Below are 23,883 nucleotides of genomic sequence, written 5' to 3' on the forward strand. Positions count from 1 at the left end.
ACCATGCATGTCAAAGGGGGTGAGGCGATACCCAAGCCGTACTGGGACCTGCAGGAGGTCTTCAGCGAAGCGGAGTCCGACCACCTACCCCCACACAGGCCTTTTGACTGCCAGATCAACCTGGTGCCAGGGGCAACGATACCCCCAGCCAAGCTGTACGCCATGTCAGATCAGGAACTGGAGGATCTGCGCGCTTTCATCGACAAGAACCTCAAGCGGGGGTTCATCAGAGAAAGCAAGGCAGCAGGGGGCAGCCCGGTCTTCTGGGTGGACAAGAAAGACACGCAACAGCGCCGTCTTGTGGTGGATTTTAGACGACTGAATTCAGTGACAGAGCCAGTGGCTTTCCCCATGCCCAGAGTGGATGATCTCCTGACAGCGGCACGCAGGGGCAAGATTTTCACCAAGCTAGACCTAAGAGGGGCGTACAACTTGATCAGGATCCGGGAAGGCGATGAATGGAAAACCACGATGTTCACGCCTCTGGGCTCTTTTGAATATCTGGTGATGCCCTTCGGGTTGCAAGGGGGCTCAGCATGCTTCCAGGCCTTCATGCACCACGTCCTGGGGTCCCTCCTCTTCAAGAACTGCTTGGTCTTCCTAGATGACATCCTTATCTATTCCAATGACCCAGTGCAGCATGTGAAGGATGTCAGGGAGGTGTTGCAGCGCCTGAAGGACAACCACCTGTATGTGAAGCTGGAGAGGTGCAAGTTTCACACCAAAGAGGTGGACTTCCTGGGCTACAAGCTGTCAGACAAGGGGCTGGCGATGGACAAGGACAAGGTGCAGGCCATCCTGGACTGGCACAGCCCCAGGACGCGCAAAGATGCCCAACGCCTACTAGGCTTCGCTAACTTCTACAGGAAGTTCATCAAGAACTTCTCTCGTGTCACGGCTCCTATCACCGACTGCCTGAGAGGCAAGCAGAAGTTCCAGTGGACACCAGAGGCGCAAGCAGCGTTCGAAAGCCTCAAGAGGGTATTCGCTTCAGACCAGCACCTGTTCCACGTGGTGCAGGATGCGCCCCTACGCCTGGAGACAGATGCTTCAGACAAGGCTCTGGGAGCGATTCTGTTGCAACTGGACGCCAACAGAGAGTGGAGACCCTGTGCCTTCTTCTCCAGGAAGCTGACCCAGCCAGAACGCAACTACACAGTGTTTGATAGGGAACTTCTCGCGATCCACGCTGCGTTCCAGCACTGGCGACACTTCCTGATGGGCGCCAAGCACCCCATCCAGGTGTGCACAGACCACAAGAACCTGGAGTTCTGGAGAACTGCCAGGGTGCTCAACCAGCCGCAGATACGGTGGGCAGAGTTCTTCTCAAACTTCAACTTCTCCATCCACTACATCCCGGGGGAGCAGAATGTCAGGGCGGATGCCCTCTCCCGCAAGCCAGAGTACATGGAGGAGGAGTTGCCACCAGCACCCAGGCACATTTTCCCCCCATCAGCATGGTCATGCGGAGCAGCAGTGGTGAGTGAGGCAGAACTCACAGCACTGACAGCAGCTGATGAATTTGCCACCCGCATCTTCAGAGAACTGAGAGGGGGGAGGGAGCAGGCTAAAGACTTTGAGGAAAGGAGGGGTTTGCTTTTTTACAGGGGAGCCCTGTACCTGCCAACCAAACAGCTGAGAGGTAAGGCCCTCAAGCAGATGCACGACAACCCAACGGCGGGTCATTTCGGAAGGGACAAGACCACTCACCTAGTCATGAGACACTTCTGGTGGCCAGGGGTGTGGGAGGATGTTCGGGATTATGTAAGGGGATGTGACACCTGCCAGCGAGCAAAGGTGGTCAGAGCGCCACCAGCAGGTTTGCTGGAGCCATTAGCCACACCGCACAGGCCGTGGGAAGTAGTGTCCATGGACTTCATCACAGACCTGCCGTCGTCCAGGGGCAAGACCGCAGTGTTGGTGGTGGTGGACCTCATGTCCAAAATGTGCCACTTTATACCATGTGCCAGGGCGGTCTCGGCAGAAGAGACGGCCAAACTGTTTGTTGACCACGTATTCAGACTGCATGGATTGCCTTTAAGAGTTATTTCGGATCGTGGCCGCCAATTTGTTTCCAGTTTCTGGCGGCGGCTAATGAACCTCCTGCAGGTGGAGGTCAGTTTGTCTACGGCTCGGCACCCGCAGACCAATGGACAGGCGGAGCGGGTCAACGCCATTCTGCAGCAGTACCTGAGATGTTACGTCAGCCAGAGGCAAACGGACTGGGTGGATCGCCTGCCACTGGCAGAATTTGCCTACAACAATGCGGTGCACGTCTCCACAGGGGTGTCGCCCTTTAAGGCCAACTACGGGCGCGACCTCAGATCTTTCCCGGAGAGGGAGGGGGAGGAGGAGGAAGAGGGCCCACAGGCAGAGGATTGGGCAGAGGACCTGGAGACGGTGCACCAGCAGCTCAGAGAACACTTGGAGAGGGCCAAGGAAGCGTACAAGAAGGGGGCAGATCGCCACAGGCGACCGGGAGAGGTCATCAGGGTGGGGGACAAGGTTTGGTTATCCTCGGAAGGTCTTCCCACCAGGGGGCGATGCAAAAAGTTAGCACCCAGAAGGCTGGGCCCCTTCACGGTCACGCAACAGGTCAACCCGGTAGCCTTCAGGCTAGCACTGCCGGAGGACATGAGAGTGCACCCAGTGTTTCATAGATCACTGCTGTCGCCGTACAGGGAAAGTACCAGGTTCAGGGACAGCGATCAGCCTCCAGAGGGAGGGGGGGAGACAGGAGACGCCCGACAGCTCAATGAGGCAACTGAGATTTTAGACTCAAGGAGAGGGGTGAGAGGGCTGGAGTACCTGATAGCATGGGAGGACACTCCGCCGTCCCACAATGAGTGGATACCGGCCACGGAAGTACCTGAGGAATATTTAGTGGAAGAGTTCCACGCCCTGTTCCCCCACAGGCCCAAGCCCTGGCACATGGAAAGGGAGGGAGAGGGGGAGGGGCAGGAGGAAGGGATAGCAGGCAGCAGCTCTCCATGGAGATGGGAAGCGGAATTTGAGGACACGGAAGAAGAGGTGTGGGTTTCACCGAGGTCGACGACGTCAGAGGCAGGAGAGGACTGGCAGAACATTTTTACTCCCACCAGCTCTGACGCCACTGACTTCTTGGGATTCCAGTCTTCTCAGGGGGAAGGAGAAAGATCGCAGGATTGGGGGGAAATTTTTACACCCACAGGCTCGGATGCCACAGACTTCTTGGGGTTTCACTCGTCCCCAGCAAGCAAAGAGCCACTAGGGAGGGGGGGAGAGGAGCCTGGGAGGGGGGTGGATGTGAGGGACAAGGGATACAGGGAAGTCCCTCCCATCTTAAGTTCCAGCCCATCCCCAAGCGCTGGAGAGAGTAAGGAGAGCTCTGCCTCCAGCGGAGAGTCAGGAAGTGGTGTCCGAGGCTCAGGCAAGGTTGTGGAGCCCAGGCAGCAGGTGGGACAGGAAGTTGGACGCACGGGGGGGGGAGGCCAATCCCCCCAACTCCCGAATTGCGACGCAAACGTAGGGGGAAGAGGTTGGGTCTGCCAAAGCTGTGGTGCTGGAAGAAAACACGCCAATCGCCATTCGGGAGTTCTGACACCTCACCTTAAGGATGCATTTTTACTGCTCTGAACACTGTAAATAATCAGCACTTAATAAAAGCCTTAAAAGACCATGATGGAGTCGTTACTCTAGAGTAGCCATACCAGGCCCTCTGACACATGGGTTTAAATATTTATTGAAAACTGCTTAAAGGATTTGTTACAGTCAAGCGGCATATAAAGTTTGTTAAATAACACATTTTTATTAAAAAAAATACTCATTTGTATATACAGTGGTACCTCAACATATGAGTGCTTCTGCTTCCGAAGGTTTCGACTTACGAAGCCGACAACCCCGGAAGTCTTTTCGTTGCGTGCGTGTTCTGTGCCTGCGCAGAAGTACAAAATCGCGCTTCGCGCATGCGCAGAACGGGCGCTTTGACATCCGGAAACCTCGACTTACGAAGAGTGCCGCAGAACGGATTGTCTTCGTAAGTCGAGGTACCACTGTACCCTATCCCCTAATACAGGGGTGGCCAACTCCCAAGAGACTGCAATCTACTCACAGTTAAAAAATGGCAGTGATCTACCCCCTTTTTGGGGGTTCAGGTCAAAGTTGTTGAGCTTTTTTAGGGAGGAGGTAATATGTTGTGCTTTTTTTTTAGGGGAGCCACAGTTGTTCAGCTTCTTTGGGGGGAGCTAATGATCTACCAGTGATCTACCGCAGACGTCCAGTGATCTACCGGTAGATCACAATCTACCTGTTGGACATGCCTGCCCTAATATATGCATTTTTGTAAACATTGGGTAGAGAACAGCATCACAAAATTTGGATAAGTGTGAATTTGGAAGGATGGCAGCGTTTCGGTTCACATATTGTTTTGGAAAACTACAGTGCAGATTGGATGGATCCTCCTTTAAAATGAGAACTGCACAGAATTTCTCCCCCACCTCTAGGGCCCATAACTGCTAAAGTGGTATAAGAGTGCTTTATGTGGGTTGTGTCCTTTGCAGCTGTCTCTGGCTAGCAGCCAAAGGGAATGTTTGAGGAAATTCACACATTCCACCACAAGGAGGCAGAGCACTAAAGAGAGCAATTGTTGAGATACAGTGTACAGCAGGCATCCCCAAACTCGACCCTCCAGAAGTTTTGGGACTACAATTCCCACCATCCCTGATCACTGGTCCTGTTAGATAGGGATGGTGGGTGTTGTAGTCCCAAAACATCTGGAGGGCCGAGTTTGGGGGTGTACAGTCTTCAAGATATTGATGAGATTGTGAAAGAAATTTACCCAGGCATTTGATGGCAGAAAGATCTATCTCTGGCCACCTTGAATTACTAGTTTTGAGAGTTGTTGGCATCCACCTGTCTCGGGATGCAATGGAGGAGTGTGCCTTTGGGTCAAGCTGTTGGACAGTTGCAGCACCTGCTGTGGCTGTAGAGACCAATGCAGGAGAGACATGCTTTGTTGCAGCTGGGGCAGATGAAGGCGTCTGCGCTGCTGCAGATGCACCATGGCATTTCTTCTCTCTGTGCTCCTCCCCAGTGGTCATTTATCCTCTGACCACCGTTATGGATACACGACTCAACTGCCTGTATCCAGGCACTGCAGTTGTCTGCAAGAGATTCCCACATGGCAGGGTTGATGTGGCCAGCCTTCATATCACGTTTGCAGACATCTTTGTAACACAGAGTTGGTCTGGTGCCGGAAGCCAGCTCCCCGTACAGCCAGGGCTGGATTTAGGTTTGATGACGCCTTAAGCTACTAAAGGTAATGGGGCCCTTTATATGTCCAGCTGACCTTTGTCAACAACAAATTGTCACTGTTTTTTTGTGTTGAATATATGCTATATCAGGCATCCCCAAACTTCGGCCCTCCAGATGTTTTGGACTACAATTCCCATCTTCCCGACCACTGGACGTGTTAGCTAGGGATCATGGGAGTTGTAGGCCAAAACATCTGGAGGGCCGCAGTTTGGGGATGCCTGCGCTATATGGTAATTTATGGACCTAAGGGTAAAGGTAAAGGGACCCCTGACCATTAGGTCTAGTCGTGGACGACTCTGGGGTTGCGGCACTCATCTTGCTTTATTGGCTGAGGGAGCTGGCGTACAGCTTCCAGGTCATGTGGCCAGCATGACAAAGCCGCTTCTGGCAAACCAGAGCAGAAACATGGAAACACGGTTTACCTTCCCGCTGGAGCGGTACCTATTTATCTACTTGCACTTTGACGTGCTTTCGAACTGCTAGATTGGCAAGAGCTGGGACCGAACAACGGGAGCTCACCCCGTCGCGGGGATTCGAACCGCCGACCTTCGGCAAGCCCTAGGCTCTGTGGTTTAACCCACAGTGCCACCCGCGTCCACAATTTTATGGACCTAATAGGTATCTAAAACCATTTGCACATCACAAAATATGTATTTTATCAAAGTAATTGATATAGAAATGAGCAAACCAGTGATATTTTAGGGAGCAGGCCAGCGGGCGGGGCCCATTACTTACATCATAGGAGCCTACACAACACAAAACACTGTTGCTGTATATAGGTTTTATTTTTATTTTTACCATATTTTGGGAATGTACACCCAGGTTTTTTTTCCTTTAATTTTTTTGGGCCCCCCAAGAGAGCTAAATATAGCTTATTTAGCTTATACGTAAATACGGCGCTGCGTACAGCACATCCTTGGGGATCCTGATTGCTTTTAGGAGTTCTAAACTGTTTTTAGAAGTCTGAGTTGCAGTTTTAGTCGTGATGTGTTTGCTGCCCTGGGATCCTTTGGAGGAAGGGCAGGATATAAATGTCATGAGCAACAATACTAACAGCAGCAAGCGAATAAGCCTGCAGGGCTTGGGATACAGAGACACTTCAAGGACGGATAGTGCAGGAGGCGGCTCTTAAGTACAACAGCCAAAGGTGCCTTTTTATGTGCATCCAGGAAATTCAGCAGGTAAATGTGCTTCCTGTCCTCTAGGGGGCTGCTGTGCTTTGGCATGTGTGCCACAGGTGCTGTTTCATGCCAGGAAACCTCAAAGTGAAAGTAAGAAACAGACGTTCCTGGCCCAGACATGAGCTGCTGTGCAGCTTTCCAGGATGTCTCTTCCGAGAGTCTTTTGTCTTCTGGTGTCCTTCGGACAGGTTTCAGGGACAGTCGGTAAGCCCAAATTCCCTCTGGCTTTTTCGTTTCTACTCATACGTTTTGCTGGGTTATCCTGCAAAGGGTGCAAAGTCTAAAAAAGGAGAGCCTGCTGTTGGGTTTCCTTTGTCCAAGTCTCTCTGCTGCTGGCCAGATTTGACGGGGAGCGACGATTTAGGGCAAGGAGCAAGGTTGTCGGTCTATCAGTGTGGAAGGAGAACCCTCAGATGGGAAAAGGCAGCAGGGCGAAAGGAGATGTGGGAATGAATGTCTGGCTGAAAATGGGATGTAAAACGATTTCCTTTTTCTCACACGCTGGCTAGGGCTGGTGGAAGTTTCAGTCAAAAGCATCAGGAGGGCAGGAGGGTTGTCAAGGCTGCCATGTGCAGTGTTGAACGTTTTGAGCTTCTGCACAGTGGAAGAAACCCTCCTCAGGGGCCTATTCAAATGGGGTGACCTCTAAATGTTGTTGGACTCCAACTCCCATCAGCCCCTGCCAGCATGGCCTGTGACCTGGGGTGATGGGAGTTGTATTCCAAGCAACAAATGGAGGGCAACACATTGGCTGCCCCTATTCACCACATTGGCCTATTCAGACAACTTCCAGGGTGGCTAACAACCAATCCTTCTTCCCGGGGAACTGTAGGAATTGTAGCTCTCTGAAGAAAATAGGGGTCACCCAACAACTCTCAGCTCCTTTAACAAATGCCACAGCATTTGGTGATTGCAAGATCTTGTCGGTACCTGCTGTCACCGTTGCTGCTTTGTGTCACTACGTAACCTAGGGAAGGGATGCTTTGGTGGGTGTGGTGCACTGAAACGGGACATACAGTACTAACTTTGGCTGCTATACACCCCGTTAGGGGAAACTTACAGGCACCTATGGACTTTCCCTAACAGGTAAAGAGGCACTCGTTCCAAAAGAAGCCTTGTAGTGTTTCAGTCACAGAATTCCAGATATGACCCTAAAGTTATAACCTGACTTATCAACTGGGTGTTTCAACGTATGAAATGGGATAATGCCAGGCAGCTGTGCAAGATTGGTTCTAACCTTCACCGCTTCTCTTTTGATCTGATCATTTTTGCATAATCTTCACTTCCCTTTTTTTAATACTAGACTATCATTTCCTGCTGGGTGGTTTGGGCGTTTTCCAATTACATATATTTGCCCTATAGGGAAGTTTAGTAAAATATTGTTTTGCGAATAAGTTTGTATTCTCCCCCACTTCCTTATCCAAATTGCTCAGCAGCATCAATGTGGAGCAGACAAACACCTGACCAAAGATGGATATTGACGTAGTACAATAGGTGGAATCTACACACATATAAAAACCGTTCTGAAAATGCTTTTATAGAAAAAAAAGTGTTTTAAAGCATACTTTGAATTTTCCATAGGGCTCACCATCACTGTCTACTGTCACATTGTACATTGCACTTAAAGCACATTTAAAAACGTTTTATTTGCAGTTGCATAATGGGAGTCAATAGTGCTGCCGTTTGTGATAATTGCAGCTGCAATCACATTTCCCCTTTTAAAAGGCAAAATTGTTGTATTGCAGGAGTTCATAGCTTGGGATCATTATCTAAGGTGCTGACCTTTAAAGCCCTAAATGGCCTCGGTCCAGTATACCTGAAGGAGCGTCTCCACCCCCATCGTTCTGCCCGGACACTGAGGTCCAGTGCCGACGGCCTTCTGGCGGTTCCCTTGTTGCAAGAAGCCAAGTTACAGGGAACCAGGCAGAGGGCCTTCTCGGTAGTGGCACCCGCCCTGTGGAACGGCAGCGGGTTGGACTGGATGGCCCTTGTGGTCTCTTTCAACTCTATGATTCTATGAATACCCTCCCATCAGATGTCAAAGAGAAAAACAGCTACCAGATTTTTAGAAGACATCTGAAGGCAGCCCTGTTTAGAGAGGCTTTTAATCTTTAATCGATTATTTTATTCTTCTGTTGGAAGCTGCCCAGAGTGGCTGGGGAAACCCAGCCAGATGGGCAGGGTATAAATAATATATTATTATTATTATTATTATTATTATTATTATTATTATTATTATTATCGCTATGTATGCATATGTAACCATGACACATTCCCTGGGCATCCTTAGGAAAAGCCTTAAAATAGATAGTGGTTAGCGGCCCTTGGGCCAATCCCTCTCCCTCACAGAGTTGTTGTGAGGACAAATTGTGTGAAAGGGCATATTTGTGTGAAAGGGCTCAGAGAATGGGGGAAGTTGCCTTATCCTGAATCCTAGCTCCATATCGTCCACACTGACAGGCAGCCGCTCTCCAGGGTTTCAGACTGGGAGTCTGTCTACCAACTCTACCTGGAGATGCCAGGAAATGAACCAGGGACCATCTGATTGGAAAGTAGATGATCTGCCACTGGGCTACAACCTTTCTCCAAGTGATTTTATTTTTACTGTATTTTTATGGAGGAGTATTCAGTCACAGGACACTCGACTCCTCTCTGCCACCCTGCAGTCTGACGCGGTTTAGCCCAAATACTGTACAGTATAGATTTATTGCCTCAGCCAGAAACAACCTTCACTGTGCTGAGCAGACACAGGTTTACACAGGTCGGTTGTCTTTGTCGCGACCATCCTTTCTCTCTCCCCTGCAGCACTATAAAAATAATTATTGCTTATAGTTTTTATTCGGTACCAAAACGACACATTTATGGAACAGAGAAGGAGAGTCACTGCCTCAGTATCAAAAGACAGGCACTCGTGTGTACCATCCATTTATCCACACGCATACGCAGAGAAAGCCAAGGGTTATTGCTCTAGCCCCCAAATTCAACAAACCACCTTAGATGAAGTAGCCCGTTGCTCAACTCCAGTTCAGGCAAATAAGCCTTTATACACAGGCCAAGTGTCAGAGAAGTTATTATCCTGCCGCCGCCTGTGAAAAGCTGCCCGCTTGTACTCTGCCAATGATAATAGAACGTTTGACGGCTGTACAATTGGGGGCAAGAGGCATTCTTAACCAGAGGCATTTGTAACCAGAGGTACCACTGTACTGCAGCATCAGCGCCCACATAATCCAGTTTCACTGCCCCTCAGTGAGGTCCTGTTACACCGAGATACAGTTCAACATCCACTAATGTCAAATATTTCTCTAGAATTAGATTAACATGTGTGAGGACCTCGGACCAGAGAGGGGTAACCATTAGGCAGGCCCATATCAGATGTACTAAAGAGACTCCACAGTTCCAGCCTTTGTCCGAGCTTGAAATGCATTTAAGGGAGGTGGTAGGAAAGGTCCTTTTAAATAGGTTATTGGGGGAGTGTTTTAATTTTTGTTCATTGCTGTTTTAAAACTGATTTTAATGTTTTTGTTATGTTGTCTTTTTTTAACCGTGTGATTTGCTTTGAGGCACTTGAGTGCAAGAATGCAACTAATTCATATTACGGTAATAAGAATAGTACCAACTCAGGTAATGAATAAATGAGGCCCAACGGGTGGGATTCTCATCCAGATTACAAGGTTTCCTCACAGATGTTTCCTGTGGGCTTTGCCTTATCTGAATTAATAGTAGGGTGGTTGTCCTTTGAATCTTCTGCCTGAGCCACCAAAAAGTCTTGGGCTAGCCTTGTGAAGATGAAATGAACCCTAGGGCACTTAAGGAAGTCTTCCTTTCCAACAGGCCAAGAATTCCTACTATCACCTCCTCGAAATCTGATGCTCGTGTCGCATGATTTCCAGCTGTTCTTGACATGGCTGCCAGCTTCCGGTGACCTTCCTGGAGTAACCTACACTGTTCAATGGATGTGAGCATCAAAGAAAAGAGCAATGCCTAAAACAGCCTTCCCCCAGCTTGGTAGCCCTCCAGATGTTTTGGATTACAATTCCCACTAACTTTCTGGCTGCTGTGGCTGCTGGGAGTTGTAGTTCAAAACATCTGGGGGACACCAGATTGGGAAAGGTTGGACTATAATTTCCACTGGATTTTTCTGGGATATTACTAGCCCATCAGAAATTGGAGGCAGTGGGTGTGTTTGTGTCTCCCAATTAAAAATCCTCTTCTAGTTTTCTCATGCAGGATGAGCTAGGTTCACACACTTCTCAAAGGAAATGTGGGGAGGACAGTCTCCCAGATGCCCTGTTTATTGAGCATTCACACCTGATTTGTTTGCACAAAGTTTACAGGGAGGTGCTGTGATGTCCACCATTTATTGAGCATTCATTGCAGGGGGCTTATCCAATGTCACATGAAGTAATTGTCACCCCACACTTTCCAGAGCATTTCCTCATCACTTTCCTTACTGAAGTAAGTGTGTGTGTGTGTGTGTGTGCTGTCCAAGAATGCCGAATCCTCATTAATTGCATGACTTGTATTTGCTGGTTTGCAATTGAATCCCACCTTCAAAAATAGCTGTGGCCTGAAGTGGCCTTTGACTGAATACGTTGTGTAACATCAGTCGCTGGTCAGAACAGTCTAGTCCATAGGTCAGGCTCAGACTGGTTGGGAAACTGACAGTGCTATTGGGTTGGGCGTTCAATTTTTATCTTTTGACAATATATTTCTGGGGTGAAGGGCATAGTTACATGCACACATTAAACAAAACAGGAAACAAGTACGGCCACATTCACACCATACATCTAAAGCACTGTTGTACCACTTTAAATGGTCATGGCTTCTCTCAATGAATTATGGGAGCTGTAGTTGGTTAATAGTATTGAGAGTGGTTAGGGGGCCCCTATTCCCCTCACAGAGCTACAGTTCTCGGTACAATCAATCCCTCTTCACAGGGAACTCTGGGAACTGTAGTTCTGTGAGGGGAAACAGAGGTCTCCTAACAACTCTCAGCACCTCCACAAACTGCACTTCCCAGAATTCTTTGTTTAAAACGACAACATAGCCCTTTAAATGTATAGTGTGAATGTGGCCTATATGTGTGTGTTTATGTATGTTTATATTCCATATAAACCATATTTATATTCTGTAAAAAAAAATCCTATGCAGGCAAGGTTTTTTTTGTTTCATGACAGCTCTTCTAAACCATACCTCTGTAAAGAATGGTACACTTTCTTGGATATTTTGTTTCTAAGTCTGAGCCTGTCATTTAAAAACAAAGAAGATCCTTTAGGGACTGAGTGTTGGCAAAGCCCCATCTAATCCCCACCCCTGGCTGCAATTGGCTGCTGACCGTTCTTCAGAATTGAAACCGTCACATCCTCATGTGAATCTGAATACTAACCACCTTCCACCTTTGTGGCTTCCTCATGCAGGGAGCCTTATGGACTTCAATGGCACGACGTCTTGCACTGTAGGGACGTCTCTGAAACAGTCTGCAATGTAACTTGCATGTCTCCAGAACTGGACAACAGATACTCAGTCCAAGTGAAAGCTCAGATGAAGAATAGCACTGGGATGGCATCTTCCAAATGGGTGGAATTGAATAATATTGACTACACTGTTAATGGTATGGCTGGCAGGGCCCTGTGATCAAGGTGCAGAGGGCAGTTGTACTAATGCTGCCAATTGTTAATTTGTGAAATGGGAGGTTCTGCTCACAATTCTGTCCCAGAAGACCTAACAAGTGAAAGAGAGGAGGGGAACTTCTTACAAGGCCAGAGGTTCCTTTCTCTCCAGACAGCCTGGCAGATAGGGATAAAACACTAATACCTGATGGGATTCACCTTCCCCAACCTGGCACTCATTGGCAGTGAAGCAGAAAGACAGAACTGTGCCCGAAATATCTGGAGGGCAACAGGTTAGGGAAGTTAAGATTGAGCAAATGCTGTGGTTTAGAAAGGCCCAGGTAGCTTACCTGACAGGCCCATAAATGAGCAGGAATTTAGGGCACTTCCAGACATATTATTAAAATTGTGCACTCATGATGATTTGTGCTCAGGATGGCATTGAGGTGTCCATATGCAATCTCTCTTCCAAATACTGCTTGTACCTGCAAATTTCAGAGCAAGCATATTGCCTTCATTTCCAGTCAGCACATGCCCTGTAGCTTCCTGCTGAAATCCTGTAACTTTTTATACCACAAATGTTCTGGGTCCCAGAGTTTTGTTACTCTGTAGCTCAAGAGTTCTGTTGTTGTTGTTGTTGTTGTTTAGTCGTTTAGTCGTGCCCGACTCTTTGTGACCCCATGGACCATAGCACGCCAGGCACTCCTGTCTTCCACTGCCTCCCACAGTTTGGTCAAACTCATGTTAGTAGCTTCAAGAACACTGTCCAACCTTGTCGTCCCCTTCTCCTTGTGCCCTCAATTTTTCCAAGCATCAGCGTCTTTTCCAGGGAGTCTTCTCTTCTCATGATGTGGCCTAAGTATTGGAGCCTCAGCTTCAGGATCTGTCCTTCCAGTGCACACTCAGGGCTGATTTCATTCAGAATGTTTAGGTTTGAACTTCTTGCAGTCCATGGGAGTCTCCTCCCAACATAATTCAAAAGCATCAATTCTTCAGCTGTCACCATCTGCAGTGATAATGGAACCCAAGAAAGTAAAATCTCTCACTGCCTCCATTTCTTCCCCTTCTATTTGCCAGGAGGTGATGGGACCAGTGGCCATGATCTTGGTTTTTTTGATGTTGAGCTTCAGACCATATTTTGCGCTCTCCTCTTTCACCCTCATTAAAAGGTTCTTTAATTCCTCCTCACTTTCTGCCATCAAGGTTGTGTCACCTGCCTATCTGAGGTTGTTGATATTTCTCCCGGCAATCTTAATTCCAGTTTGGGGGAAAATTGGCAAAAACCAAGCATTTGGGGGTAGGGGGTATTTACTCCTCTCTGTCTCTCTCAATATTGCCCTAACACCTGTCCCATCATTTCCAGTGGAACTTGCTCCCCCAATTCTGCAACTGAAAAAGACTGAAAATGCTCTTGATGTGAGCATTGCTTTCTCCTACCCATCCTGTGCAAAGGCCACATTTCAAGACCTGACCTATGACTTGGAGTATGGCATCGATGGAGCAGGGAAACCAGTAAGTAGGCAGTGAATATGCAACTTCAAAATCATCTGCAGACTTCCTTCTTGAAAGTCATTGCCATTTGACAATTCTTCCTCATTTCAGGGCTTGCTTAGGGAGTGCTTATTAAACTTGTATCCCACCCTTCCTTCCATTGAAAAGCCTCCTGTGTGTGGTACAGTGTGGTACAGTTCAAAGTGCAGCTGCAGCAGGGAGTGCTGGTGTATACTTTAAACTAGGGGCGGGGATCCTCAGGCCTCGGGGCTGAATGTGGCCCTCCAAGCCTCTCTGTCTGGCCCTTGGCCACACACCCTCACTGGCCCTGCCTTGCACCCCAGCTGTTTTTTGACCCTGGCTTGAAATCGTTCTTGAAGCACGTGGTAATAATGCCTCTTGGTGGACAAGAAACGGGCAAGTCTGTCCATTTCGGTTTCACTCAGTTGCTCATTTTCCCAACCTTAAGTTCAGTTCTCTGCATTTCTGAAGCAATTTATCCCCCCCCCCCATTGTTTTTAAATTCTTGTGAGAATTTGTCAGTATTTTAGTGCACATTTCTCATGTTAACCACATTTTGCATGCCGCTTTGGCTATTTTACACATTTTTGCAACCCCATTTCCCCTCTTATAATGCATTTTTGTTTGTTATTTTCAACTTCCACAATGTATGCATTTTTGTACACATCATTTGGCTGGAGAAGTGCATGGTGAAATTTGGAAAGCTCAAATTTTCAAACGCTCACTGTGTTTCAGGTTTTTTTAAATATGTATAAAAAGTGTGAATTTGTCCCCGGTTTCCCAATGAAATGCACGTTTCTAAAATGTAAAATAAAAATTGAGCATCTCCCCTCTCCAACCCTAGTCTCAGCCAAAGTTTATGTTTGCTGATATCCCTGTTTGTTCAGGGAATCAGCTTCCTTCCCCCCTTTGGCAGTAGATAAGCAGAACAAAGACAAAGGAGTCTTTTACCAGTTAGAAACTTTAATGATCACTGTGAGAGAACAAAGAATACATACCTCGGAATGAAGGTGCTCCCAATTAAGGGTTCCACCCACTACCTCCCTAGTCAGCCAGTCACTACTGCGTCTTACAACCTGAGTTCGCAACCATTGTGCTTTCTGTGCTGCCACCTTATCTGCTCTTCTTGACCTTGGGCTGAGCAGTGAAAGGATTTCCAGCACGTGAGTCTGTTAACTCTTTCTTTCCCAGTGCTTCTCCCCCTAGCTCAGGGGTGTCAAACTGAAATTCATCGGGGCTCGCATCAGCAGTTTGGTCACCCTCAAAGGGCCGGTTGTATCTGTAGGACTACGTGTCCACTCTTTATTATCATAAATTATTGTCACTGCATTCAATTATTGCTGTTTTTTGTAATAATGTAAGTAATAACTAGCTCTGAAAGCAAAAACATAGTCAGAATAATGGCAAGTAGATATTCAAATGTACAATTATTGTACAATTTATTGAAAAATGATTTTTGGTAAGAGAGAAAATTGATTTCAAGGCGCTGCCAGCCCGAGAGCAGCTGTTGAGCTCTCCAGAGGGAAAGTGAGCGCTCGCTTCCCTGTCAATAGCCTCCCCGCTTCTCAAACAGAAAACAATCCTCCGTGAGCTGAAACTGCGGGGAGGAGCTAACCCCAGAAAGCTGGGGAGGCTGCCTGCTCGACCAGCCATCCCTCTCTGGTGCCAGCAGAGATCTCTAAGAGATCTCTTTCCCCGTCCCCAGCTCCTCAAGCCCCTTCCTTTGCATCAGCCTGCAACTCCAGCCTTGCCGCCTAGCCGGACTTCTCTCGAAAGCAGCGGAAGAAAGGCAGCGGGTGAATGAGCTGGTGGTACCCAGCAGTCCAAGGGTTAATCTGCCCGGGTGGGCTCCGGCTGCTTCTGAGAGCCTCCCTCCCTCCCTCCCTCCCTGCGTCTCCAGCGGCCACTAACCTTGCTCAGTGGCTCAGGAAACGATCCACCAGGCAGGACTCTTGCCGCCGCCATTCATTTCAGGGGGCTTTGCAGGGCGAACTCCCATGGAAATGAATGGCGCTTGCGCAGTAGGGTCGATCTCTCTCTCTCTCTCTCTGTTCAGCTGAGGGGGGGGGGTCCAGCAGGCACCCCCGGCACTCACGCGGCAGCGGTCTCAGTGGCTCAGGAGCCCTTCGGGCAGCGCAAACATGCTGGCTGCCCTCAGGAGCTCTGTGGCGCGCGCCATGATGCCTCGCCGGAAGCCCAGCAAAGAGAAATTCTCCCGCTGCAGCTGGACTCCGCCCCCCTGAGCCCTATTGGCTGGCAGAGGGTATGATGCGGCAGCGGGAAGGGGCTGGTGCAGGGGGCCAACTAAGCCCCCCTGCAGACGCGGGAGGCGGCCCCAGGCAGCACAGGGCAGCGGCGGTGGCAGTGGCGGCAGCGGCCGGCCGGCAGCAGGCGGGCTGCTCAGCGCCCCCTGCATTCTGGCACTCTAGGCCACATGACGAGGTCTAGCGGGCCACATGACGAGGTCTGGCGGGCCGGAATTGGCCTGCGGGCCTTGAGTTTGACACCCGTGCCCTAGCTGTTCGCCTTCCAGTACTTCCTAGCTTCTGCCTTCTGAGCTATGCTCCTCTGCAAACTACTGTTCCGAATCGATGCTGTCCTCATGCTCCTGGGAAGATTCAGGATCCTGATCAGGAGCAGGGGGAGGGGAAGGCTCCCACCATTCCTCCTCAGTGCAGCCTTCCTCAGCACGGTCCCTGACACTGTCGATTTCAACCCCCTTTGCTTTTCTTATCTGCCAGAGGAACTTCACTGAGACGAAGAAGAATGTTCTGGGCTTCGACACGACACACTGGAGCAGTGGCAGATATTGCTTCCGTGCCCGTGCCTTCGTGAGTGAAAAATGGAGCAACTACTCGAAACCAGTTTGCACTCTCTTGCATGAAAAAGGTACAAGGAAGGAGGAAACGGGCGCCTGTACAAAGACTTTACTGTCCGTTTTGTATACGTGCCCTGATCCAGCATGTGCAGGACAGGCTTGCGCACATGCAGTTTAGATGGGTGCAAATGGATGTTTGAAGCTGCATTGTGATCACACAGCTAAAGTACTGTAGATAGCTTTGCCTCTATGTAGATGGGAACAGATCCCTGTGGCCTCATATTAATGAGCCCCACATTCCAGGAATATATCCAGAGACACTATGTGCCAAGTAAGCTTCTTCTTTTTTTATCACAGTGAAAATTTCATTCTGTCTGTGCTAAAAAACAACAACACACCACTTTAAATTAAGAGACCAGGAAGAACGGAACAATAAAACAGATTGAAGTGGAGAAAGGGGAACAACATACCCCAAATACAGTATTAACTGCTTCGTTTGTTTGCTTTCTTCTGCAGCAGAAAACTGGGCCTTTGTTGCTGTTCCATTGCTACTCATGCTCCCTGCTGGTGCCTTTGTTGTCTTCTGCTGGTACAGAAACATGAATAATCAAATCAAGATGCCTCAAGCTTTGGTATGGGAAGATGATGATGATGATGATGATGATGATGATGACTTTCCCCACAAAATTGATGCAAAGCAAATTACAAAAACGAAACACTAAACCCAAGTATAACAAACTGCTGATAAAAATCTAAAAGCAGAGCTATATAATTATTTTTTTAAAAAAAAGTCTTCCAGATCCCACCCCACTAAAAGGGCACAAATACCTGAAACCCTTCAAAAGCCACGGGGAATTGGGACGTTTTTGCCTGGCGCTTAAAAATGGATAAAGATGGCACCAAGCATTCCAGAAGTGGGGAGCCACCATGGAAAAGGCCCATTCCTGTACTGCTACCCTCTGGACCTACCATTGATGATGACTGTCAGGTTCTGGATTGGTTCACGTGGGGAGAGGGCAGTCCTTGAGATATTGGGGTCCTGAGCGGCATAAGGCTTTATAGGTCAAATCTAGCACTTTGAATTGAGCTTAGAGACTTAAGTGGTAGTGACTGCAGACATACCAGAATTGATTCACTATCTGGACTCTGAATTCTGCACCAGCTGCAGTTTCCCATCTGTGGAGGCAGCCCTACAAATAACGCATTGAAGTAACCCAACCTAGAGATGACCAGATTGTAGACAACAGAAGCTAGGCTGCCCCCGTCCAGATAGGGGTGCAACTAGGCCATCAGTTGAAGCTGATGGAAGGTGCTACATGTCACCAAGGCCAATTGAGTCTCAAGCAACTGTAATGGATCCAGAAGTACCCCCAAGCTACATAACTCCACTCAAAGCAGGCTGCATCCCATCCATTTGATCTAGGGCCCCCCACACCAACAGTGCCTCGGCCTTGTCAGGATTAAGCTTCCATTGATTGGCTCTCATCCAAACATTTAGCAAGACAACACATCAATCTTGCACATCCACTGCCACACCCGCAGATGTAAAAGAGAAGCAGAGCTGTGTACCACCCACATTTTGCTCACACCACACTCCAAAATCTTGGATGACCTCAGTTGGGGGTTTTGTGTAGATGTTGAAGAACGGGAGGAGGAGGAGGAGGAAGGTAGATTACTTCCCTGTTCTGTGGTTTTTGTCAAATGACAAGGTACTTTCCCCTTGTCAGAGACTTGAACCTGACTGAACTTCTGCATTTGAAACAAAGGTCTGAAACACCTTGTATACGGAACAGATAATGCTGCTTTATACAGTGGTACCTTGGTTATCAAATGCCTTGGTACTTGAACAACTTGGAACCCAAACGCTGCAAACCCAGAATTAAGTGTTCTGGTTTGCAAACTTTTTTCGGAAGCCTAACGTGCTCCGTTTTGAGTGTTGCATTTCCGATTTGAGTGCCACACTTCCATTTTGAGTGTTACGCTGAGGTATGTCCATTTTTGCTATTTATTTTGCGTTTTTGTTTTTGCGGCTTTTTTGTTTGTTTTTGTGACTGACTGACTGACTGACTGATTGTGTGACTGCAGTACTGTACATTGTTTATTGCTTTCATTTTACGGACCAATGGTCTCGTTAGATAGTAAAATTCATGTTGAATTGCTGCTTTAGGGGTTGTTTTTAAAAGTCTGGAACAGATTGATCCATTTTGCATTATTTTCTATGGGAAAGCGAGCCTTGGTTTTGGAACGCTTTGGTTTTGGAACGGACTTCCGGAACGGATTAAGTTTGAGAACCAAGGTACCGCTGTACTAAGCCAGACACACTTTTGCTCTATGTGACACAGTGTTGCTACTGCCTATGGTGCTCAGTAGACAGGAAGGGATGCAAGGATAGTAGAGCTGGAAATTTTGCTGCATTTTAAATATTTGCAAGCACGAATTTCTGCTCTGCTTTGCAATTGATCGCACCGTTTCTTAGGGATGGGTGAATCTGTCGATTTTACTTTCTCTCCGGTTCTCGTTTTTTCAACCTTAAGTTCAGCTTGCCACATTTCTACATCAGTTTGCATTAAAAAAAAGAGGTGTTATGACCCCACACATACACTAAGTAGAACAGAAGCATTGCCACCCGACCCCACCCCACTCACCACTCCCCCCGTCCACCTCTTCCCCCCTTTTCTTCCTAGTGTAACACTAATGTCTCACAACAAATGAAACTGATCTATAGAAAACGCAACTTGAAAAAGGGGACATTGCACATACTTTTGTAAACCAAGAAATCATTAATAGGCATTATGGGGGGGGAAAGGCGTTATGAAAATTCTTCTGCATTTTAGTGTGCATTTCTTCTAGCATATGCCTTTTTCAATGCAATGCTGCCTTAACACACACATTTTTGACAGCAATTTTCCATATTGTATAAAGAAGTTTTGTTTGTTACTTTCACTAATAATTGCCATTTTACTCACACTCCCCCCCAACACATTACTTTTTTGGGTCGGAGAATGGCATTTCAAAATGCAGAGAAGTATGAATTTAAATTTTATTTGCATATTGTTTTAGGAAGTGCAAACCAGGTAGGTTTGCATTAAAATGTGAACAGAACCTAATTTCTCCCCCATCCCGAAAACCTCCTTAACTATTGACCATTCGCATAATCAGTCCTAGTTTAAAACTATGTCATGGTGACTTCGAGATGAAATGCTGACATATTTTAATCTATTTTGCTGTTCATTTTAATTATTTTTTAAAGGTTTTTAATTCTGTTTAACTGTTTTTACTGATAATTTAAATTCTTCCTGTTAACTGCTAGAGGGGTTTTTTTTGCAGTCAAGGAGTGTATAATTAACTAAGGAAATAAATAAATGTTATAGCCAGAATTTAAAATATCTAGCCATATGCCTCTAAAATGGTCAACCACATTCTATCTCCCTAATTAGGATTTTTCCAAAGGCCCAACAAAGTTGCTGTTGATTGGCGAAAGGGAATCAATCAAGTTGGATTCCTTCACGTGTACAGGAGCACTTGTGGAATCAGGAAGGAGGAATAGGACTGGCCCCCAGATACACTCAACACTGAGTCCTTCTGTCCTGTCAGAAGAAAATGAGGAAGATGAGGATGACGATAGCGGAAGCCCCATAGCCTACATGGAAGTGCTTCGATTCCAGAAGAAAAGCGTGAACTGCCAAATGGCCAGCATGTGCCTGGAAGCACCTCTGCCATCTTCCGGCTATGGAAGTTCTCAGTCAGGTTTGCCAGATTTAATGGTGCCAGGGGTCCCTGTTTCAACAGAGTGGGTGACAGGGGAGTCTTCTTCTGGGTTCCAAGAGAACGAGGGGACCTCAAGTTCTGAGAGTTCCTCTGTGGAGGAATCCCTTGAGTTTCCAGTTGGCTTTCCAACTGCTAGAGGAAAGGAATGGGATGAGGATATAGACTTCTCGTCAGTATTGATAGAAGGTCGTGGCATTAACCTTCCCACTGGGAAGCAATTCATGCCTGTGAGAAGTCATTCTGAAGAAAACTGTACAAGCCTGGAGGACTTGAAGATACCTCTCTTTGGGATGCTAGGCAACCAGGACTCCTGTGGGCTCCATTTTGAGGAGCAGTTTGTAGATAAAAGAGGTTCTGAAAAGGACTGCAGTGGTTGTGGAAGTCTTGTGGATGAAATACCTCTTCTGGGGGTGCCTTGTAGGGGAGCCTTAGAACCTGGGCTGCTTGGAGAAAACAGAGACTTGGAATCAGGCCGTATCCCAGAACCCAAATTCCATGGGTATCGGCCGAGGCACACACATTATATTGCAAGAACCTGATTTGGATGCCCTGAAATGGATTTCCCTAGCCATAGAATCTTAGGATCATAGCCATTTCACCAGTACCAGGGTGGTGAACTTTGCACTGAAAGATCTGAATTCTACAATAGGGAAGTTAACCATTATACAGAATCCAATTCAGTCCAAGCTCATGCTGTTTTCTTTAATCCTCGTCCCCATCCCCTAATGAACAAGATGTGGGAAGAGAAAGGTGCCTCCCGCTTCAGAGTTTTAGCCCCATTCTGTAGCAAAAACTTCTACATTGGCTCCAGGGGCCAGTTCAGCAGTCACAAAGAAAGCCAGGAGAAGAAATATCTCAATTTACAGTGCAATCCTATGTATGCTCACTTGGAAGCAGAAGTATGTCATGGGCACAGGGTGGCACAGGGTGGCAATTCAATAAATAGATCTACATCTAACTTCCATTGTTGGAACTAAAAAAATCCTCTCTGCTGAGCACAAGAGGCCTTCTGAAGTCCCAAGCTGTTGTAAGTGTTCTAAATGCGTTTGTTAATTTATATTGTTAATATATTGTTAGATATACGTACATACCTCATATATTTATCAATCCGGTGCCCCAGATATTTTGGACAGTTCCCATTTAGGCTACTATTCCCATCAGCCCCAGGCAGGGTTGTGTTAGCGGGGCCACTGGCAGTTGTGAACCAAAACATTTGCAAGGCAACAGGTTGGCAAAGACTCTTGTGCAGCGTTTACCATGCACTGTCTCACTCTGGTGATGACAGCCAGCCCTACAGGCTGCTGAATCTTGTGAACCTTGCCTTGAGACAGGCAGCTAGCTTTGCCAAGAAGCTTTGCTCTGAAGGTATGACTGTCCAAACCAACAAATCCAGCCATTGTTCTCTCTGACAACCTCGTCTCCTATCCTCTTCCACATTACCTGAAGCAGGTTAGCTATTGGGATGAGGATAATGTGTGGCAGGCACGGTACCTGGAGGGAAGGCTCGTTTACCTTGTGTCTTTCTCCCTGAAGCCCCAGCTCTTTAAAAGGAGGCAGAGGGAGACAGGAGGTTGGCAAATGAAGGTTAAGATAGCAGCCCTCAAATGGGCAGGTTTGATCTGGAGTCTTCCTGGTGTTCATCCCACTTTGGACAGATAGAAAGTTTTATTTGGGTTTTCACAGTATTATAATAAAAGCAATACAGCCTTCTGCTGCCTTCCCTGTTCCTTCCTTTCCTCGTGCCTTGTTACAGCCTTTTCGCTTCTGATGTGCAGTTGTTTTGACATGTTTATACAGTGTTGGGGCTCACGTGCTCAGATAAGGGTTAGGAAAAACGAGTGTCACCGTTCTCCTTGAGCCCCAGATTAAGATCCGTTAAGCCAGAGACGTTTCCATAACTGTGTTGTGCCTCCCACTTTTCGAGACATGTTCAAGGACATCAGCTAGTTCTTTGCAATGATTCTATGATTCCTCCAGAGAAAACATACCTACCTCGCCCAAAGCTGCTTCCCACCTTCCCTTTTATCCTTGCTAGAAACCATCATCCGCACCCACCCTTGGTAACACTTTGGGTAATTCAAACAGTATTTTCTAAAGGAAGTTTTACTGTGACAGAGTTTGACACATGCACACATTTGAAGTGTAACCTTGCATGCTCTTCTCGCTTGATTTCTTCGGGTGGGAGAAGTGGTTCCTTTCCATGCATATTGACTGGTGGTATTTCTCCTTCGAATGAAAAATACGGTTGAGGAACCACCAGGCTGGAAACTGAGACCTCCAGGTATAGGGCCGTATTCAATAAATAATAATAACAACGGCAACCTTATCAGTAAAATGGGAAGTGTGTCACTGTATGTGTATAATGTTGAATTGTATTGTTATTTACATTGCTAAATAATGTATGTTTTTATAGCCATAAATGGGCTACAAATAAACTTTTACAGGGGAAAAAAATCAAAACTTTTTGTGTGTTTTTCAATCGGTCAAAAGGGGAGGTACTCGAACATGTTTCTGTGGAATGCAGGAGTGACAACCCCCTAAGGAAGATAAATAACACAATAAAATCCAGAACAGTAACAATTAATTGCACATTTATTCAAAACCCAGTTAAAACCATTTAGTTCAATTGATTCAACAAAACTGATGAACTTGAACCTCTGGCGCATGCTTTTCAGAGGCTGGTGTGCCCCTCCAGCATCCCCTGCCACCCTCTTGCCTCTTAGTGCCCTCTTGGTAATCCCACCATCCCCCAGGGGGCAGTAACGTCCACTTTGGGAACCACTGTTTCAGACAAATGTAATCTGCCGCAACCTAATAGTGAAGACTGGTATTGAATCAGCATTCCAAGAGGACTTAAGATGCATCCCTGTGAGAAAAGGAATCTGATTTGCATATTGGAGCTTCCTTATATTTTCCAGTTGCACAAGTTGTAATAGGTAATGAGTGCATAAAAATCCATTAACATACAAATATGCATTAGATCAGGGAACACTGGTTTGCAACAATGTCTGTGCTAGGCCACTATGTGAACAGGGTGCTGGACTAGTTGGGCCATTGATCCAGCAGTATGGCTCTTATTATGCTCTTACTTGTGCAACTGCAACAAAAACTTGATGGCTGCCTTTCTACGAGTCTGTCTAGGGGATGGAGGAAACAAATACATTTTTCGCTTTAGCTCTGCAGTGCTGGGCCATGTCCTCTCCCTCCCCACCGGCCAGGCAGCCATTTTGGCCACACCACTTTCTCAATATTCCCATCTGAAATCATCTGAAATCAGACAGAAAAGGAGAATTGCTATCCAATTCTGTGGCTGCCATAGTTCCTTATTCTCTGGGCCTTAGAAAAAGGTTAGCTGTTTGCCGGGCCAAAGTGCAAGAAAGGGGAAATGAGCCCATAAGCCGCATAATGATAGTGTTCAGACAAAGCAGAAGTGTAAAATGAGTTTCCACCACATTCTCACGCGTGTAGAACCTGAAAGCGGAAAGGGTTTGTGAACTGACCGTGCCCTCTGAAATTTTCTAAGTGCTGGCAAAATTATTCCAAGTGAGTTGAAGGGCAGGTACACCTTTGAACAGAGACAGACAGCTGTTGACACAGTGACTGCCTTCTAATGACAAGTCCAAAAAGAGGCCATTGATGATGAGCAGCTGTATATATTAAGTAACAGACCTGTTGGGTAGCTTCATTTGTCAAGGAGGTGGAT

At 47.2% G+C, this 23,883-nt stretch overlaps 1 protein-coding gene across 2 annotated transcripts; it reads left to right on the forward strand.

Moving 5' to 3' along the window:
* The first annotated feature begins 6,551 nt into the window (after positions 1 to 6,551).
* On the forward strand, positions 6,552 to 23,883 carry IFNLR1 (interferon lambda receptor 1). 2 transcript variants are annotated; one of them, XM_035120724.2, is made up of 7 exons: positions 6,552 to 6,677; positions 10,305 to 10,428; positions 11,891 to 12,084; positions 13,446 to 13,594; positions 16,336 to 16,483; positions 16,929 to 17,044; positions 19,850 to 23,883. In XM_035120724.2, exons 1-7 carry the CDS (start codon positions 6,617 to 6,619, stop codon positions 20,717 to 20,719), a joined length of 1,662 nt encoding a protein of 553 aa, XP_034976615.1. In that variant the 5' UTR covers positions 6,552 to 6,616; the 3' UTR covers positions 20,720 to 23,883. The 2 variants fall into 2 exon arrangements, with proteins under 2 accessions (XP_034976615.1, XP_060131791.1); XM_060275808.1 differs by lacking the exons at positions 6,552 to 6,677; positions 10,305 to 10,428; positions 11,891 to 12,084 and having other exon boundaries at positions 12,118 to 13,594.

This window comes from Zootoca vivipara, chromosome 6 (genome assembly GCF_963506605.1).
Source record: "Zootoca vivipara chromosome 6, rZooViv1.1, whole genome shotgun sequence".
NCBI classification, from domain to species: Eukaryota; Metazoa; Chordata; class Lepidosauria; order Squamata; family Lacertidae; genus Zootoca; species Zootoca vivipara.

Coding starts and splice junctions, on each gene's coding strand:
- IFNLR1 (XM_060275808.1), top strand. CDS start 13,034: ATGGGAGTCTCCTCCCAACATAATTCAAAAGCATCAATTCTTCAGCTG. Junction 13,595..16,335: donor TCGATGGAGCAGGGAAACCA/GTAAGTAGGCAG, acceptor CTTATCTGCCAG/AGGAACTTCACTGAGACGAA. Junction 16,484..16,928: donor CACTCTCTTGCATGAAAAAG/GTACAAGGAAGG, acceptor TTTCTTCTGCAG/CAGAAAACTGGGCCTTTGTT.